Below are 20,617 nucleotides of genomic sequence, written 5' to 3' on the forward strand. Positions count from 1 at the left end.
TGTATCTTCAACATCCATTTCTTGTAGAATCCTAGAACTTATTCTGAGCTCAAGCCACTGTTGAGATATCTCAAATTGAATGACCACTTCCATGCCAAACAATGTGGATCCTGAAAACATCAATGATGTGAAACCCAACTTTTCTCACATGACATACTGAAAGCTTTGAATTGAGGCAGGCAGGTAGATGCAGTATTTCTTGATTTCCAAAAAGCATTTGACTGAGTACCACCTCTATGCTTACTATCAAAAGTATGATCATGTGGAGTAACAAGTGAAATTTGTGAATCGGTTGAAACTTTTTTGATAGAAGGACACAGCAAGTTATCTTGGTTGGAGAGTTGTTGACAGATGTTGAGATAATGATGTGGGGAAGTGGGTTAGTACCGTTGCTGTTTGTATTGTATATTAATGACGTTGTGGCCAGTATTAATAGTAACCTCAGACTTTTTCCAGGTGATGCAGTTATCTGTAATGAAGTACTGTCTGAAATAAGGTACATAAATAGTCAGTCAGATATTGATAAGATTTCAAAATGGTGCAAAGATTGGCAGCTTGCTTTAGATGTTCAGAAGTGTAAAATTGTGCATTTCACAAAATTAAAAAAAAAAAAAATAGTGTACTATGATAATATCATCAATGAGTCGCATTTGGAATCAGTCAACTACATAAATATCTGGATGTAATACATGTTGGGATATGAAATGGAATCATCACATAGGCTCAGTCATGGGTAAAGCAGGTGATAGACCTCTGTTTCTTGGTAGAATAGTAGGGAAATGCAATCAGTCTACGAAGGACACTGCTGACAGATCACTCGTGTAACCCATCCTAGAATACTGCTCAAGTGCATGAGACCCATACCAAGTAGGGCTAGCAGGGGATACTGACATACACAGAAAATGGCAGCATGAATAGTCACAGGTTTGTTTGATCTGTGGGAGAGGATCACAGAGATGCTGAAGAAACTGAACTGGTAGACTCTTAAAGATAGACGTAAACTATCCTGAGAAAGTCTACTAACAAAGTTTCAGTGCTGATTTTTGGTGATGATTGAAGGAATATACTGCAACCTGCTATGTATGGCTCTCATAGGGATAGAGGACGGAATATTAGATTAATTACAGCACACACAGAGACATTTGAACACTCATTCTTCCTACACTCTATACTTGAATGGAATGGAGAAAAACCCTAATAACTGGTACAGTGAGATGTACACTCTGCCATGCAATTCACACTGCTTTGCGGGGTACAGATGTAGAATTGTGAATTCTTGTGAATTGTGATTTATTAATCTCATAATATACATAATCTAAATCATTTTGTTCAGGTACAGGAGAGACATCAAAATTGTGGTTAAATTTTACCATAAGCATAGAACAGCTGATGTTAATAGCAGCATCCTGATAATAATAGTTTTGTTGCACCTTGTGTCCCAGGTATGTTATGACAAATTTTGAGGAGTTGTAGAGGGTGTCCTGAGGAACAAATGAGGCTTAGAACCCATGTCTGGAAACATCGTCCAACAATGCTACAGTGTGTTGAAGTTACAGGTGCTGGTGCCTGCACCTGCCACTAGACCACCCCTTTAGCAGCAAAAATCACTTTGTAGACTGACAGTCAGTTGGCAGAATGTCTCACAAAGTTGTTTGTTATTCAGTGATCATGACTGATTGCCACAACCGCCTCTGGAGAAGATGGAGCTAGCCACTCCATAGACGGGCCTTGTCTCCTTCAAAAACGATGCTCTGTTGTCTCGATGGGTGGTTGTTTTGGACACTTGTTTCCATCAACAGTTTATGTTTTTCCTGGACCCCTTAAAAAAAATGTTTTCCAATATACAAGAGAAAAATAAATTGCAGATGGAAATCCATGTCTGAAACCATTATCCACCAAGGCAACAGAGCATCGCATTTATAGGAGACTGAGCCTGCGTATGTAGCAGCTAGCTCCATCTCCTCCACTGATGATCATGGCAATTAGTCACAATCACTGAATAACAAACATTATTGCAAGACGTTCCACCTATGGTCCATCAGCATACAAAGTCATATTTGTTGCCTAAGTGATGGCCTAGTGGCAGGTACCAGAATCTATAACTTCGACACTCTATAGTGTTGTTGGATGACATTTCCAGACACAGATTCCCATCCTCATTTTATTCCCCAAGACATATTATACAACCCTTAAAGTTTGTCGCAACATTTCTGGGATACCCCATATAAATATATACACAATAAAAAAACTGACATTAAATAACCCCTTGCTCAAATTATCATTTTATTATATGAATTCTTCCACCAAATAGTAGCATTTATCCCACAAAATCTGTTATAGCACAATTTTTAGAATCACTGGCTTAATATTAAATATGTTTTGCCCATTAATTTGTTATTTATTGTCATACCTACATACTGTATAGTCTGTGTTTGATTTCTATTGCTATGTGAGTAGCGTCAATTCATATATGTTTGCCCATTATTCAGAGTATTGCATCTGTCAGTGAACATTTTACTTAGAATTTTGGATCCTAACCTATTTAAACAATATAGATTGTTAATTGCTATATATTTTAATATTTTACTGTTTGCTTTAGTCACTTCTGTCTAATTTTGTGTAAATGAAATTACTGATTTATTTATATGTTCTCAAACAATAGATGAAAACACCAGCTATACAGAATGACTTCAGTTACTATCGTCGCACCATAACACGGCAGCGAATGTCAAGCAGTGATGGTTATGAGCACCCTGATACAAGAGAAGTGACAAATGAGCTGGCAAATCACATGTCATTATTTTATGCTCATGCTACTCCCATGCTGAAGGTTCTGAGTGAAGCAACTACAAGATTTGTTGCAGAGGTGAGCTAGTAGTTGAAACATAATCACAGAGCTATGCGGGGTAGCCGAGCGGTCTAGGGCATCTTGTCACGGTCCACGTGGCTTCCCTCGTCGGAGGTTCGAGTCCTCCCTAGGGCATGGGTGTGTGTGTTGTCCATAGTGTAAGTTAGTTTAAGTTAGTTTATGTAGTGTGTAAGCCTAGGAACCGATGACCTCAACACATTTGTCCCATAGGAACTTACCACAAATTTCCTATTTTCCATAATCACAGAGTGGTGTGTGTGTGATGCTTATGCTACTCCCATGCTGAAGGTTCTGAGTGGAGCAGCTACAAGATTTGTTGCTGAGGTGAGCTAGTAGTTGAAACTTAATTACAGAGTGGTATGTTTTTCATTCTTTACACAGCTAACCAAGAATTTTATAGGTGAATTAGCTGTTCAGTTACATTACTTGTACGTTGGACATTACTGTAGTGAATGTCTACCTGCACTTAGAAATACGGTTACGTTGTAATGTTAACAATATTCTGAAAAGGGTAGATTGCTACTCATCTTTAAAGAGGAGACATTGAGTAGCTGACAGACATAACAAAAAGACTGTGTGAACGTAGGCTTCCGCGGCCGTTATCACAGCCAGTAAAATTCTTCTGGGTTTGTAACTGCATTGTCAACTATAAAAGTCCGACGTTTCAGCAACTATTGCAAGATGCCTCTCTCAGGATGTAATGCCAACTGCTGAATGGGCTCTAGTTTAATGTTTTATATACTACGTAGGAGTGCTGCCATTGGACATGAGGGTGACGAGGAAGGGTATTAGGTGTTCTTTTATTGGTCATTGCATTCCATTTTGTCATTGGCAGAAATAGGGATTTCCATTGGAGTTTCCGTTATTGCTTGCCATTGGTGGGAATCAGCGAATAGGATATTGAGCAGTGACTGCAGTATAGCACTGTTTACTAACTGCCTAATATCGGCTAGGGCATGTCACCACTCAGTGTACCCTCCACCGCTGTGGCCTACCACATGCCTGTTGCTTTGCGAGACCTGTCCTTCCACAAAGCTGCCACTGCTGGCAGCCAAGATGCTAGGAGTTGGTACCCATCTTCTCTATTCACGTTGTCGGATCACTTGACTATTTCTATAGCCTCTCTGATCTTCCTCCTCTAGGTAAATAGCTATTTCGGCAGTACACGGGCCTCTCAAAATTGAATATTCATCCTGCACTGTTCCTGTTGTTCTGCCACCAGTGATTTGTTGTATTGTTTGAGACAGATATATCTCTAGTGTTCAGATAACCTTGTGCTTATTGGGTGCCCAGTCTTGCCTACATACACCATTCGACAATCGCACCCAATTTCATAAACTAGAGTGACATGAAACTTTTAAATTGTATCTTTCATCAAGCCCAGAACATCTTTCATTTTGTTGTTGCTATGAAAAATCGGCTTAATACCTGCCCGACAGAGAATTTGGCCCAGACTTTCAGTGGTCCCTTGTATGAATGGTAGCAAGGTGGTCTTCCATGCTTTGTTCTACATTTCCCTATTACCTTTCTTCTTTGGCATCATAGTTTCATGTATCATCCTCATGCCATACCCATTAGTGCCAAAAATGAATCTGTGGTTCTGTAGTTCAGGATTGAGATTGTGTTCATCGCTGATCCTGTGGGCCCTCTTTGTTAAAGTTTGCAGGGCCAATTTCTTTGGTGGGCTTTCTGTAAACTCTGTGTCCAAGCTTCCCATCAGGCTACAGCTTCTAGGCTGCCAGCTGTGGCAGCTTTGTGGAAGGACAGCTCTCGCAAAGCAACAGGCACATGGTAGGTCACAGCAATAGAGGGTACACAGAGTGCTGGCATGTCCTAGCTGATACTAGGCAGTTAGTAAACAGCGCTAATCCGCAGTCGCCGCTCAATTTCCTATTTGCCGATTCCCACCAACGGCAAGCAATAAAGGAAACTCCAATGGAAAATTCCTATTTCCAGCAATGACAAAACCCAATGCAATGACCAATAAAAGAACACCTAATACCCTTCCTCCTCACCATCATGTTCAGTGACAGCACTCCTTCATAGTATATAAGCAATTAAACTAGCACTCGTTCAGCAGTTTGCAATATATCCTGAGGGAGGCATCTTGCAATATTTGCTGAGATGTTGGAATTTTATAGTTGACAATGTAGTCGCAAACCCAGAAGAATTTTATTGAACAGCCAGAAGTGACCATAAAGGTAAATATGATGTACAAACAGTAGACACATTCATCAGTTTAAATGTAATACTAATATATTCATTTGTTGTCCTCTATAGCTGATATTTAGTTTGTTAGAATAAAAGTGACAGTTAAATAGACATACATTATGTCACCAAATACTGTTGGTGTAGTGATAAACGTATAACAACAACAAAAATGTGTCACATTGTGAAGATTCCACTTACTATCAGGCATATGTCATACAGAATTAATTGACTGAGTAACCTTATGCATATTTATATTAAGTGAATTCTCCGTAACAGTTAGTTTTGTATTCTGTATGTCTTATTATAACTGGATCAATCTCCAAATGTGTCACATTTTAATATTATTACAGTCTTATGTTCTCATAAGCAAAGTGAATGTGGACACAATTATTCAATTGATATAACCCGGTCACAGATCTTATATTGAGCGAGTGTACCCATCAGTCCTAGTGATGTGTTGGAATAACAATTCTGTCATTGAAGTTGGCCAGATATCACTCAGTGCAGAAGGGGTCAAAGGTCTATAACAAGAGCAGAGCCAACCAGGACATTTTCCTCCTGCAATACAAAGATCAGCAGTGTACCTGTTAGGATAGCCAGCGAAATTGAAACTGTTCAGTATTCTTCAAAGATTATTCAGGGTCAAGTTGGTTTACTAAAGGTTACTGCAGATTTCCACTTACAGAAATGTCATACATTTTTTCTATTTTGAAATGACTGCTATAGTGACAGACTGATCTGTGATATTGCATGAGATCTAGGATAGTCATTTACTGCACAAGTTTGTTGATTATATCTGTTACTCTATTGCTAATTTTGTGCTTCTGGTCACAAGATTCTCATAACTGTGATCATAACTGTGCATATAGAGTAAATTAGTTAAGCAACCATTGTGGTGGTGTTTTCCTTTCTGTCATTAGATTTGACATTTTCATGATACTTATCCCACTGCATATGACCTTATGACTAAGCAGCGCATTGAGATTTCTATGTCACAGTTATAAAGCTTTCTCCATCTTATCCTGCAGTTCCTAAATTTATCAATTGCTTCTTTGTCAAAATTTATCTAATGATTGCCACAGTAATGTTAAAATTATGCTCAGTTCCCATCTAAAATATTATATTTTTCTACATCAACAGATTGTTTGTTCCTTTGTTTCCTTGTCATCTACATTTCACATCCACTTATGGAGAGCTTTTTAGTGTTATCACATAATCATCAGCCATTTAACACATATTGCTGGATTAAGACCTCTTCAGAGGCTGGTCAGACACCATGCTCTTCAGCCATACACATCCATCATGCACTAATGTGTTCTGTTTTTATGTACCCACCTTCTGTGATCATGATCATCATTATCAGACAATAAAGACTTCCTCTAAGCTTTTATATTGATGACAGTCTTTGGCTATACACACTCGTGTTGCTTCTTCATGTTTTCTAAGATAATCTACATGTCATCCATGAGCAAAGAATTTTCTTGGTCCATCTCCCATCCATCACTTTGCTGCACAACTGATATACCATCATTTCATTTTCATTGCAGTCATAGTTATATTTCTCCTCTATTGCGTTCTCTGATCCATTTGTTTGTTTGCCTGTCGCTCTAGTAATTTCAAACATATGTTTTGCCTCAGCTTCTGAAATATAGTAGAATTAAAAAGCAGTGTGTCAGTGCCAGAAGTCAAGCTGATAATAAGCTCTAGTAACTGTAAATATTTCTTTTTAGGCTTATTGGAAACTTAATTTTGAAAAGCCTATTCAGCTTACATGAACTAACGGCGCTATTTTACTCCTTTGTTTATTTCTTTTGCTGTCCATCCTGTCCTTGTCTTCACCTATCCTAAGTACAAAATATCAGGAAGTTGCTCTGCGACTTCATCATTGTTGTGTACTATTTTCTTTTTGATGTGTTGATTTTACATTGTTTAATTTTTATCATAGACAACTTTCAAGCCTACTTTCAAATTTGCTCTATTAAGTTTTTCATGTTTGTTGAACTCTATTAGGAATGAAAGCAGGAATTATACTGTTGTTGTCTCTAAATGAAAGTTGCTGAAATATGACCCATGAGCACAAATTCACACTTTAATAATCTGAAAACTTCCTGTAGTACTTTTGAGAATAGTTTAGGTGATATGGAATCTTTGTGCTTGACTACACTTTCAATATTGAATTTCTCAATTTGATTTTTCTATTATTTTTTTGTCTTTTGATGTTTACATAAGTGCTTTTGTTAAATAATTGCCAGCTTTGTTTGTATTTATAATGTTCATTTTCTAATATATTGATGTGTTGCTTAATTTAATGTGGTATCTCTTTCTATTCTCAATAAAAGTCCATATTCATTTAAAATTTGAAAATTGTTTGGAACCGTAACATCCTCTGCAGTTTCTTCAGTGTTTGCTAAAATATCGTTCCATTTGATCCTTGTTAAATCCATTTTTATGTATTTCCTTCTGTCAAAATGTTTGAAGGACAAGAATGTTGTTCTTCCCAGCAAATTGTACAAACATATGAAATCATTTCGGTTCCATACTTGAAGTAAATCAGGATTATATCGTTACAAAATTATTTTTTGCCCTTAAATAACTTCTTGAATAAAAAATCTACTCACCAAGTGGCAGCAGGGGAATAGAAGCACAAAAGGAATTAACTTTTACCAGTTTTTGGAGCCAATGGCTCCTTCTTTTGGTTGAAGAGTTGAAGGGGAAGGAGGAGTGGTGAAGGAAAAGGACCGGAGTCAGAACAGGACAGTTCAGAAAAGTCACTCAGAACCCCGGGTCTGGGAGTACTTACTGGACAGGAAGAGAAGGAAAGACTGATTTTTGGGGACTATGCCAGACAAGATTTGAAAACCTGAGTTGCCATCCTTTCCATGTCATACGTTCCCACCCATACAGCCTTGGCATTCGAGGCAAATGTGTTTTTTGGATGCAGACTCATTACAGCAATACAACACCACTCTCAATTCAGCCTTCACTGGATATAATTATCCCAACAGCGTAGTTCAAAAGCAGATTTCCTGGGTCATATTCTCCAATCCTGGCACTGCTGATCCCTCCATAAAACAACTTCGGAGAACGCCATTTGTCACCCAGTATTATCCTGGTCTTGAATGTATCAATCAGCTACTTCGACAAGGCCATCGCTTCCTAAAATTATGCCCTGAAATGAGGTCCATTCTGTCTTATAGTTTGCCCACCCCACCTAAAGCAGCTTTTCGCTGCCCTCCCAATCTCCGCAGTATCCTTGCCAGACCCTGTGCTCCTTCTGCACCCATGGCTCCTACCCCTGTGACTGTCCCCACTGCAAGACTTGCCCTATGCACCCTCGTATCACCACTTATTCCAACCCTGAAACTGGCAAAACATATACTATCGAAGGAAGAGCCGCCTGTGAAATGACTCGTCATATACCAGCTGTTACGTAAACACTGTTCGGCCTTTTACATTAGCATGACTACCACCCAGTTATCAGTCAGGATGAATGGGCGTAGGCAGAGAGTGTATACAGACAACATACAATATCCTGTTGCAGAGCATGCCGTACAACATGACAGTCGTGACCTCGGTGCCTGTTTCACCAAACATCTGGATTCTTCCCGCAGACACAAATTACTCAGAACTCCGCAGGTGTGAACTAGCACTACAACACGTCCTTGGTTCTCACCACCCACCTGGCCTTAATTTACATTAATTCATTCCGTCTCAGCATTTATTCACAGTAACTACTCCTTCCTTCACTCCATTTTAGTTTTCTACATCTTTCATTTTCTGACTTGTCTATTTTTCTGTCCCCCTCCCACCTCCGTTACATACAATGCACTTAGCTTTTCACTCTTATTAACTTGTGCATGATGTTTTAGTAGTAATCTCTGTCGTGCAGATTACCATGTCTTCCACTTTAAGCTCTCAGGTTTTCAAATCTCGTCTGGCGCAGTCCCCAACAATCGCTTTCCTTCTCATCCCATCTGGTAAGTCTCCCCAAACCGGGGTTCTCAGTGACTTTTCTGAACTGCATCCCTTTCCCTAAACCTCTCCAGTACTTTTCCTTCACCCCTTTTCCTTCCCCTTCAACTCTTCTACCAGAAGAAGGAGCCATTGGCTCTGAAAGCTTGTAAAAGTTAAATTCTTTTGTGTGTGTATTCCCCTGCTGCCGCTTGGTGAGTAGATTTTTTTTTATCTATCCATTTACATTATATTATCAATAATTGAATATTTTTGTTGTTGTATTCTTGAATAAAAGTATCTTTCACTTACACTAATACTAATTATTTATATTATTATTATTACTGTATTTTGTTAATTTATATTGTAATAACTTTGTATGGCTCTTCTCTCCTACAGTTTATTTCTTGGTTTTACTATCCTCTTCTTAGTTTATATTTCAAATAATACTTATTCCTGTCATTTTAAATAATTTGGTATTCCTTTTGTTTCCTCTTGCTAAGCAGTTAGTACTGTTGAGAAATTCCCAGAGTTTCCTTTCCTTTAATTAGTTAAATAGATGAATTGTATGTTTTGATATGTGATACTGTTCGAGGTATTCTACCTTCATTTGTATATAAAAATCTTGGGTGCTGTGGATTGTCACTATGTATTGGTTTAAATATTGAATTATTTTTGTCCGATCTATCAGCTTTTGAATTAAAATAATACAGTTGTCTGGCTGTACAGGTGTGTGTATATCCTGCCAGACTTAAACTTTTTATGATTGTTTCTGAAACTTATGTCTACCAATCTGTTATTACAGTGTACTCCTGGTAATTAACGTGCAGATTACCTGGTTTGCGGAGTATTCATACATCTAAAAACAAATAAATAAAATATGTGGCATATTTTTCTCTAGCAAACAGCAATAAACAACCCTCCATGTGGCAGTAAGTGCCATTTCCTTTGTTAAAAGAACTGCCACATGACAACAGAGTTCAGTTTCCATTGTTATTGGCCAGCTTGTTACATATAAATCTAAACCAAACTCAGTTTTCTGATGTTAATTGGCACTTGAAAGATTTGTAATAGATATGACAGAGAAAAAAAAGAAATGTGTTTGTATTAAAACAGAAATTAGAATTAAGTGAAAGATTTGAGAAGGGATAAACTGCTACAAAACTAAGTGCTGATTGTGGTTTTGGAATGCAGACTGTTCGGGACACTAAAAAGAATAAGCAGAAAATACAAGATCTTCTTGGGAAATGCAATTATTGTTCTGGACCCTGTGCACAAAAAAGCATGAAGAGATGTACATTTGATGAATTAGATGCTGTTCCTTGGCAGTGGTTTAGCCAAAAACGAGCAGAAGGTGTCATTGTTTCAGTTTCTATGTGTGCTGAAAAACCTATTTTTTTTTTTTTTTTTTTTTTTTTTTTTTTTTTCTCCATGAAGCTCTAGGATTAGAAGGAGAATTTAATCTGGATGGCCAACCAGATTCAAATGACGTCATGGTATTTGCAAACTTACTATGCAAGGAGATTGGCTTAGTTCAAATGTTGTAGGAGCTGATTCCTTCCAGAAAGAGTTCCAGAAATTTGTGGAAGTAGAGAATTTCACACTAGACCAAATTTATAATGCAGTTGAAAGTGACCTCTATTTTAAAATTTCTACTGACTAGGACCCTTGCTTTTAAGAGAAAGGTTCTTGCTCCTTGCTGTAAGTCTCCTAAAGAATACATTATGGTTTTGTGCACTGCTAATGCTTCTGGGCACCACAAAAAAAAAGAAAGAAAGAAAGTAATAGCCTGCCTGAGCTTTCAGTGATACCACAACTAAGGATCTTCCTGTGCATTGTTACAAGCAAAAAGTAGCATGGATGGATAGTGAAAGTTTCAAAATCTGGTTCCACAGACATTTTGTACCACAAGCTCAGCAATTTCTAGAAGAGAAAAGATTGCCACAGAAGGCTGTTCTGTTGTTTCACACTGCCCCTTCACATCCCAGTGAGAGGATTCTTGTATCTTGATGATGGTCTCATCATAACTAAGTTTTTACCTCCTGGTATTACTCCCATTATACAATCAACGGGCTAATGCATAATTGCATTGACATAACATTACCAGGCTGGTCTACTGAATAATGCTAGTTGATGTGGATGATTTGGTGGGGTTTTGGAAGAAGTTGGCAATTCTAGTTGCCATACATGGTGTTTCTGATTTCTGGCAGGAAGTCAAACCATGTACACCAGTTGGATCATGCTGGAATATTCTTCCAGATAGAAAGTGATTTTCAAGGTCACAGTGATGAAGAAATAACAACTGCACTAATAATGAAGCTAGCAATGGGTTTAAATGGTTTTGAAGATGTTGGCAAAGAAAACTTGAATGAGTGACTGAAGATTAATGCATGGCAATCTGGCTTCCAGTACATGTTTGACATCGAAATTGTTACTAGTGCTTCACAACAAAACAAAACGGAGAGCAGTGAATGTGAAACTGGAGCTGAAGACAATGACATTTCAGTCATTGTACCACATTACAGTGTGTTGATACTCTTCTAGATTATAAGGACCAGAGGGGGTTTCATTACAATGGCCTTTTTGCTGCAAGAAAAATTCAAAATGCCGTGCAAAGAAGTCAATTCCTCTCCGAAGGAGATCAACATCACAGGGTATTTTAAGAATTAAATAGGCCTACAATACTTTTGCACAAAACTTGAGTAAACTTTTGGAAAAAAGAGTACATGTCCGAAATACCTTGATTATTCGTGTTTTTCAGTTATTTGTGCGTCTTCTCCCTCATGTTATTGCAAATAATCTGGAGTATATTGTATTTAACAAATGATATACATCATGTTCAGTCAAGGCAAAGCCCTACTATGTATCAAAAAGGTACTGGTTTTTTTGTTCCAGAATCAGGACATCCCTATTGAAAATACAACAGAAACTCTAGGTACTATGGCAAAAGTTTGTTTGCGGATGCTGGAAAATCCGTAAGTATACAGTCGAATACTGTATCTGAATACGTGTTTGTCAAACAAAGTGTGAAAGTACTCTACATTGACATTATTTTCTTTTTTTTTTTCCTTGTGCAGGAATTTGATAGCCCAGTTCCAAAGAGAAGAAACACAGCTTTTCGTTCTACGAGTAATGGTTGGACTTGTCATTTTGTATGATCATGTACATCCACAAGGAGCATTTGTGAAGGCTTCTAATGTTGATGTAAGTGTATTCTGAATTGTTTATACAGCATCATGAGACTGTTCTTGGTGCTTTGGACAAACAATATTATTGAAATATTTCCTTCTTTCATGTGTTTTTTGACATGTAAGAATGCTATGTTATTATACATTTACAAAATTTGCAGGTAAAGGGTTGTGTGAAGCTCCTTAAAGATCAGCCTGCTGCTCGATCAGAAGGTCTCTTAAATGCATTAAGGTTTGTATTTATGTATAAACATTTAAAAATACTGTTTGATAAACACACAGTTTGTAGTCCATAGTCTTTTTTAAGTATGATGGTCTGTTTTGCTCATTAATAAAATGTGCTTATTTGAAGTGAATGTTTACTGCGGAAAAAAGCAGCAGGCAGTGTCATGTGCTCATTTTTATACGTATACAGAGCATATATCTTTTCTGCAAACTTCCACACCCACAATAATGTTGAATTTGTGTGATCATCTTGATATAAAAACGTTACACTGGACAAAAAGCATGCATCACTTGGCTTCATTGGGCATGGCTCTATTGAAGGGGGTTTGCCCATGCTTTCCTCTGACCTTTAAACAAGCAGTGGGGGACCTGCAGTTTAACATGGAATACAGATCCCTCCAGGGAAACTGAAAAATTGGCCTAGATCTGTTTACAAGGGTTCAGACCTTCTGCTGTAACTTTGTATGGCAATGTTAATTATATCTCTGAACATAACAGAACTTCACTAGCGCCATCAGATGACACATACAAGCCTTCCACTCTGTGGTTTCACAACTGTAGATGCTAGCCATAAAAAATTGTATTGAAAAGTAATGCCTCGTTTCTCATAAAAAATTTAATACAACATATTATAGCAGGATTACTATGAACTGTCCTCTGTACAACACTACTGCTCAACATAGTCACTGTGCATTTTTCACACATTTGCACCATCATTGAACACAGGCACCAAAACTGGTTTGGTAAAATTCAGGGTTTCACTTTTGATCATGAACTCTAATGCTTCTGTCTCCTCAAATCACTTCATTAACATGTACTTTTCAGAATAAAAGTCAGTCTTCAGTTGCAATTATATATAATCTTGTTTTCGGTTGGCATATGTGACAGATGATGTCACCAGCCACTATGCAGTTTATTTGCATTGTCCATTTCTCCATTACCTAACTTCTTCACCGAAGGCCACACATTGCTCGTGTCCATTACAGTGTCCCCACAAACTTTATTCATGGATGAGGTTAAAACAACTTTAAAACCATGGGTAAAGAAGCAAAAGCCTGAATTTTTCCAAACTCGTTTTGATGCCTGGGTTCATCTGTGGTGCAAATATGTACAAACCTGTGGTGACTGTCTTGAATGGTAGTGTTCCATAGAGGACAGTTCAGCCTATGATCTGTATTAATTCTCCTGTTATATGTTCCTTACTAAATTTTTTATGACACAAGAGGCATTATTTTTTTGATCCATCCTTGTACATATTATGCATTGTACATTTGCCCACTGCTGACAGATCCATCTTAGTTGGCACTGAAATGCCTTTTCATTCATTGGAGACAACTGTACAGAAGCAGAAAAAGCACTTTTGTTACACATTGCTGAAGACAGGATAAATATATGTGTTTGAGAAATCAGATTTGTTTTTTTACCATTAATTAAAAAGCATAACTGTTCTTCCAGGTACACTACTAAGCATCTGAATGAGGAGGCAACACCAAAGAATATAAAAAATCTTCTTGCAGCATGAGGAACACTGCTATTTAGTGATAATATTGTTATCATTGCACAGTTATAGGTGTTCTGCTCAATGTGTACTCTGACACTAACTTGAGCAGGATGAAAAAAACAGCAGATGTTTTGTGTGACGTATGTGCGTATGAATAAATCAATGGATTATATAGAGAAGATTCATATTCGTGTAAACATTCAAACAGCAAATGTTATCACCAGTGTGTGCATTACAGTACATGTGAAATTGTGTATATTGTGTCTCTTGAAAGTCTGCATTGAAAAGGACTGGTTGCTTAGTGTCTGTTGAAGTTCTTGCCAGATAAACACCCTTAAAATTAGATTGGTTATGCATCTTAAAAATACAGTGGGCAAGAAGCAAGTAAATTATTTGAATGTGTGACTGCCTGGTAAATGTGGACAGTTTGTGAAATTATGGTCCATATTATATAAGTTGCTGTTTCATGAGAAACAAACTATGGAGTTCCATGGACATAATTCACTTTAAAAAAGTCAAATTCCATCATGATTAATGTGGTTACAAGTTGTTCCAGTAAAGCTTTAAAATTTTGCCTGCAATAGAGTAACTCTATTAAAATTCTTTATGTTTATGTGACGGTAAACTCCTTGAAGAAAAGTATCAGAGCAATTTATTATATTAAGTATTACTTTTAAGTTTATGTGAACAAATGTCAGAATTTATTTATGTAACCATATTAGGCTGCCTGTACATTTCAATCAACTGATTATTTAATAAACCAGTTGAAATTTTATTAAAAAAACTTGCATGTCCCTCACTTACGTAGTGACATGCTGGATAAATATCCTTCATTCTCTTCCGTAGTGTTCTTATAATGAAAGAACCTTCCAAGTGATGGTTTTCTTTATCACTCTTCGAAAATATTCAAGCTTCCATTATGATAACTGTGATGCATATTGTTTGGTGTCACTGCCACTGTTTGAAAGAGTCTCTTTTGCTATTGTGTGTTCATTGAAATATATTAAGTGTTTTAATTTATTAACAAAATGTCAAAATGTATAGGTCACAGCAGTTGATACAAGAATAGAAGTAGATTTTGACTGATGCTGCATTGGCATGGGCAAGAGTGTGTATGTGTGTGTGTGTGTGTGTGTGTGTGTGTGTGTGTGTGTGTGTGTCAGATTTTTTAAAACAGTTTTCACGGTGTAGTTACTCAACTGCAAAATGGGTGCATGATATGTGCAACAGGAAAAAGGCACAATTTAATGCGTATGCTCAAGAGATAATTCCACACATTTTTTAAATAATTTTGTGAATATGCTTTGAAATTATTACATTTTCAGCCGTGCCTGTTGTAATGCAATGTATCTAAGAATGAAATTAAAATTATTCTGTCAGAACTGAAATTGCACTTGAAGTTGGATTGATGCATGCATGCGTGCACGTGTGTGTGTGTTTGTGTGTGTGTGTGTGTGTGTGTGTGTGTTGCTGCAATTTTTTTGGTGGGATGGGGAGGGTTTTTGGCGAGATGGGAAAGGGGGGGGGGGTAGGTAGGAAGTTATACAGTTCTCTAAATAAGAGCTAAAAGGCTGTTTATTATGAGGCCAAGCATTGATAAATCTTGTTTCATACTACTTTGAAAAGGACTGATTATATACCATAGAAAACACAACTTTAATTTGAAAACTAAATGCACATGTGAATTAAATTTGCAGTTTTGTCTTCGTGTTCTGCTTAGTGTTTTCCATACATCGTGTACCTTTGTTGGGGTGTATTTAGATATTTACACCCATAAAAAAGATGTAGTGAGGACAGTTTCAATTATATATGTAACATCTTAGGACACTATCTTACAGCTATTTTCTGTCTTTCAGTGACAACTGTTATTTACTTCTTACCATTTTTCTTGAAATATTTCTTTTCCTGCATACCCCTAAAAACACTCCAACCAAGCAATATCCATTTTCAAAATATGAATTTCAAATCCTTGTTGGTGAGGTACTGCTATCAGGAACAACTGTTTATTGCTGCTCTCTGGCTGGCTTCTGTAATGTCTTACCACTGCTGTTTGATTCTAATTGTAGAATTAATTACAGTGCGCAAAATATGAAAGTACAAGAGACATTGTGTTCCCTATTCAGAGTGATACTAGACATAACAGTGTCATACAGAAGTTCCTGATTTATACTGCTACTAGGCACCAGAGAATAGTACTGCAGCACTCTGCAGTTATCAATATAATATATTCTTCCCATAAATTTGCAGAACTTCATTTTGTGCAAAGGTGCTGTGATGAAGTGTCTAGATTGTGTCATTAAGTGTAAATTTTTTAATACAAGAAAAATATGTAGAACAGAGGGAACATTTTACTGAAATATTGTTTGCAGATATATAATGGTCCACTGTGTCTTCAGTTTATAAGAAACTGATATAATTTTATGAAGAGAGAGCAGAATCACCTGTATGTAGGGCTGTATATACAGGCAGTCTCACTATTGAAATGTTTAGAGTAATCACCTTTACCAACACATATGAATAAGAAAGGCTTTAATACTTTGTCATATCAATCAAGAAATGTGTTAATAAATAATTTTTATTTATTTCTGTACATAAATACTTGGAATTTATATAATGTTACCATTTGTATGTTAATGAAAATAGGTGCACAAACGTTGCTATGAATGTACAAATTTTTATCTGCATGTGTGTAAAACAGAAAAAAGTGGTGTGCTTATAATAGCATGAATGGTCTGTATATATAATGGAAGACATTTCAGCATGTGTACAAATTGTCTTTAGTTTTTATCTGCACTGTGTTACAAAAGTGAGTAGTTTGCAGTGATGTAAGTGATGTTTGTGGCAGAAATTGTGTATGCTGATTCTAGATTAGACAATACTCGACAGAGGATAAAATGTTTTTGTTAATGTGTTATGAACCTGTACTTCCAGTTTTAAATGAGAATGAGTACCAGTGTATGTTTGAAATTTGTGGTAATGATTGTGTAATTATGTTTATTTTTGTTAGTGTTTGCTTGTGTACTTTGTGAAAGTTCAAAGTTGTGTTTGTAAACTGTGCCTGGTGACATTATTTTAATTATTAAAAGTAAACCTTATACAAAACTCTATGCAATAAAAGTTTATTCGAGCTTCCTGTTTTCTTTAGTAAAATAGCACTGAACTCTGTGACTCTTGAAGACTGAAGTACACTTATGCAATAAAAATAATTCTAATTCTTTGACTGCAGGAGACTTTATAAAGATGTCATTTAAGGGCACATGATTTGAGTTGTTAAATTTCGGCTTTTCTGTCAGTGAAATTTCTGGTAACATTTGCATCTTTTTTTGGTTCTGTGTCAGAGGTTACTTTGTTTCCATGGGCTCCAAAAACATTCAGCAAGCTTTATAAAGCTGGTGGAAGCTGTTGGCAAAGCACTGATGTTATATGGCTTTGGATCCACACAGAATGAGTTTCAGGTAACTATACACCTTGATAACGATGCTTATGTACCCCATTGTGGGCAGTAGTGCCAGAACTCATCCCTTGATATAATGGTGTATTGAAAATATCCCTCTTGGTGACATGACTATCTTATTGACTTCACATCATTTTGATATAAATGATATAAGAGATCCATGGAATTTGGAATTAATGATGTCAGTGATATCCAGTAATTTCTATCAGTGTTTCACTTTCCAACTCAACATATTGCACCAAAAAGAAATAAAGATTGTCTGCTTACTCAAATCTTGCAATTTGTAGCATTAACATTGTCATTTCATTCATCAGTCTTAAGTATAGTTGTAGAACTACCATAGGTAGACTGTCAGAAACGAACATAGACTATGGTAGTTTTCCTTGTAGCCTTGGTCAGTTAAGATTATAACCATGTTACTTTTTCACTAGGTGTTTCACACACTAACAGGCATTACCTCATTCTGATCACTGTGTTTGCATATGTGACCAACGTCTAAGTAGATTCCCTTAGAAACTAGAAGGGCACTATGGTTGGCCCGCTAGATGGCGCTGCCATAGGTCAAATGGATACCAACTGTGTTTTTTTAAAAATAGGAACCCCCATTTTTTATTACATATTCGTGTGGTACATAAAGAAATATGAAGGTTTCAGTTGGACCACTTTTTTCGCTTTGTGATAGATGGTGCTGTAATAGTCACAAACATATGGCTCACAATTTTATATGAACAATTGGTAACAGGTAGGTTTTTTAAATTGAAATACAGAATGTAGATACGTTTGAACATTTTATTTTGGTTGTTCCAATGTGATACATGTACCTTTGTGAACTTATCACTTCTGAGAACACATGCTGTTACAGTGTGATTACCTGTAAATACCACATTAATGCAGTAAATACTCAAAATGATGTCCGTCAACTTCAATGCATTTGGCAATACGTGTAACGACATTCCTCTCAACAGTGAGTAGTTCGCCTTCCGTAATGTTTGCACATGCATTGACAATGCAGTGACGCATGTTGTCAGGCGTTGTTAGTGGATCAAGGTAGCAAATATCCTTGAACTTTCCCCACAGAAAGAAATCCGGGGATGTCAGATCCGGTGAACGTGCGGGCATGGTGCTTCGGCTACCAATCCGCATGTCATCAAATGTGATATTCGATGCCGCTTCAATCGCATGCGAGCTATGTGCCAGACGTTCATCATGTTGGAAGTACATTGCATTCTGTCATGCAGTGAAACAGCTTGTAGTAACATCGGTAGAACATTACGTAGGAAATCAGCATACATTGCACCATTTAGATTGCCATCAATAAAATGGGGGCCAATTATCCTCCTCCCATAATGCCGCACCATACATTAACCTGCCAAGGTTGCTGATGTTCCACTTGTCGCAGCCATTGTGGATTTTCCGTTGCCCAACAGTGCATATTATGCCGGTTTACATTACCGCTGTTGGTGAATGACGCTTCGTCACTAAATAGAACGCATGCAAAAAATCTGTCATCGTCCTGTAATTTCTCTTGTGCCCAGTGGCAGAACTGTACACGACATTCAAAGTCGTCGCCATGCAATTCCTGGTGCATAGAAATATGGTATGGGTGAAATCGATGTTGATGTAGCATTCTCAACACCGACGTTTTTGAGATTCCCAATTCTCGCGCAATTTGTCTGCTACTGATATGTGGATTAGCCACAACAGCAGCTAAAACACCTACTTGGGCATCATTTGTTGCAGGTTGTGGTTGATGTTTCACATGTGGCTGAACAATTCCTGTTTCCTTAAATAACGCAAGTATCCGGCGAACGGTCTGGACACTTGGATGATGTTGTCCAGGATACCGAGCAGCATACATAGCACACGCCCGTTGGGCATTTTGATCACAATAACCATACATCAACACAATATCGTCCTGTTCCACAATTGGTAAACAGTCCATTTTAACATGGGTAATGTATCACGAAGTAAATACCGTCTGCACTGGCGGAATGTTACATTTGTTACTATTACAGCACCATCTATCACAAAGCAAAAAAAGTGGTCCAACTAAAACATTCATATTTCTTTATGTAGTACACGAATATGTAATAAAAATGGGGGTTCCTATTTTAAAAAACGCAGTTGATATCCGTTTGACCTAAGGCAGCACCATCTAGCGGGCCAACCATAGCACCATCAGGTTTCCCCTTCAAGCTAGACGAGTTTCGTTCTTTGTAGTTTTTTCGTTTGATGCTTATTTTGTCAGATATTTGGCCCAGTCACTATCAATGGACCACCCTGTATAAACGGCCATGTAACCTGCATAATACCCCCCCCCCCCCCTCCCACCCTTGCCGTTGGTGGGGTGGCTTGTGTGCCTCAGCAATACAGATAGCTGTACTGTAGGTTTAATGACGGTGGAGATCTGTTGAGAAGCCAGTGAAATGTGTGGTTCCTGAAGAGGGGCAGTATCTCTTACAGTAGTTACAAGGATAGCAGTCTGAATGATTGACTGATCTGGTCTTGTAACATCAACCAAAATGTCCTGGCTGTGCTGGTACTGCAAATGGCTGGAAGCAAGAGGAAACAACAGCCGCAATTTTTTCCTGAGGGCATGCAACTCTACTGAATGGTTAAATGACGATGGCATCCACTTTGATAAAACATTCCAGAGACAAAATAGTCCCCCCACTCAGATCTCCAGGCAGGGATTACTCAGGAGGATGTCATCATCAGGAGAAATAAAACTGGCATTCTATAGATCGGAGCGTGGGATGTTAGATCCGTTAATCACTCAGGTAGGTAGAAAATTTAAAAAGGGGAATTGGATGGATTGATGTTACATACAATGGAAATTGGTGAAGTTCAGTGGCAGGAGGAACAGGGGTTCTGGTTAGGTGAATTACAGGGCCATAAATACAAAATAAAACACAGGGGTAATGCAGGAGTAGGTTAATTATGAAAAATAAGAATTCAGGTAAGCTGCTATGAACAGCAAGTGAAAGCATTATTGTAGTCAAGATAGACATGAAGCCCACATCCACTACAGTAGTGCAAGTTTATATGCCAACTAGTTTCGCAGATGATGAAGATATTGAAGAAATGTATGGAAAATTGCATCAAACCAGTCTCAGAACTCACGGCCACAACAACAACAACAACAACAACAACATATATAAAATATAAAATACGCAGTGCACTAATACTGAGCAATGTGTGATTCTAATTATGTGAAA

At 37.5% G+C, this 20,617-nt stretch overlaps 1 protein-coding gene across 5 annotated transcripts in view; it reads left to right on the forward strand.

Moving 5' to 3' along the window:
- The window catches only part of LOC126475218 (CYFIP-related Rac1 interactor B), a 411,164-nt gene extending 394,124 nt beyond the window's left edge, over window positions 1-17,040 (forward strand). For all 5 annotated transcript variants that reach the window (XM_050102880.1, XM_050102879.1, XM_050102882.1 and 2 more), the window contains 5 exons: window positions 2,663-2,866; window positions 11,927-12,006; window positions 12,109-12,235; window positions 12,381-12,451; window positions 13,900-17,040. In XM_050102880.1, the coding sequence (XP_049958837.1) occupies window positions 2,663-2,866; window positions 11,927-12,006; window positions 12,109-12,235; window positions 12,381-12,451; window positions 13,900-13,966 (549 nt within the window). In that variant the 3' untranslated portion in view covers window positions 13,967-17,040. The remainder of the gene's footprint in view (window positions 1-2,662; window positions 2,867-11,926; window positions 12,007-12,108; window positions 12,236-12,380; window positions 12,452-13,899) is intronic.
- The last annotated feature ends 3,577 nt before the right edge of the window (window positions 17,041-20,617 follow it).

Source organism: Schistocerca serialis, chromosome 4, assembly GCF_023864345.2.
Source record: "Schistocerca serialis cubense isolate TAMUIC-IGC-003099 chromosome 4, iqSchSeri2.2, whole genome shotgun sequence".
NCBI lineage: Eukaryota > Metazoa > Arthropoda > Insecta > Orthoptera > Acrididae > Schistocerca > Schistocerca serialis.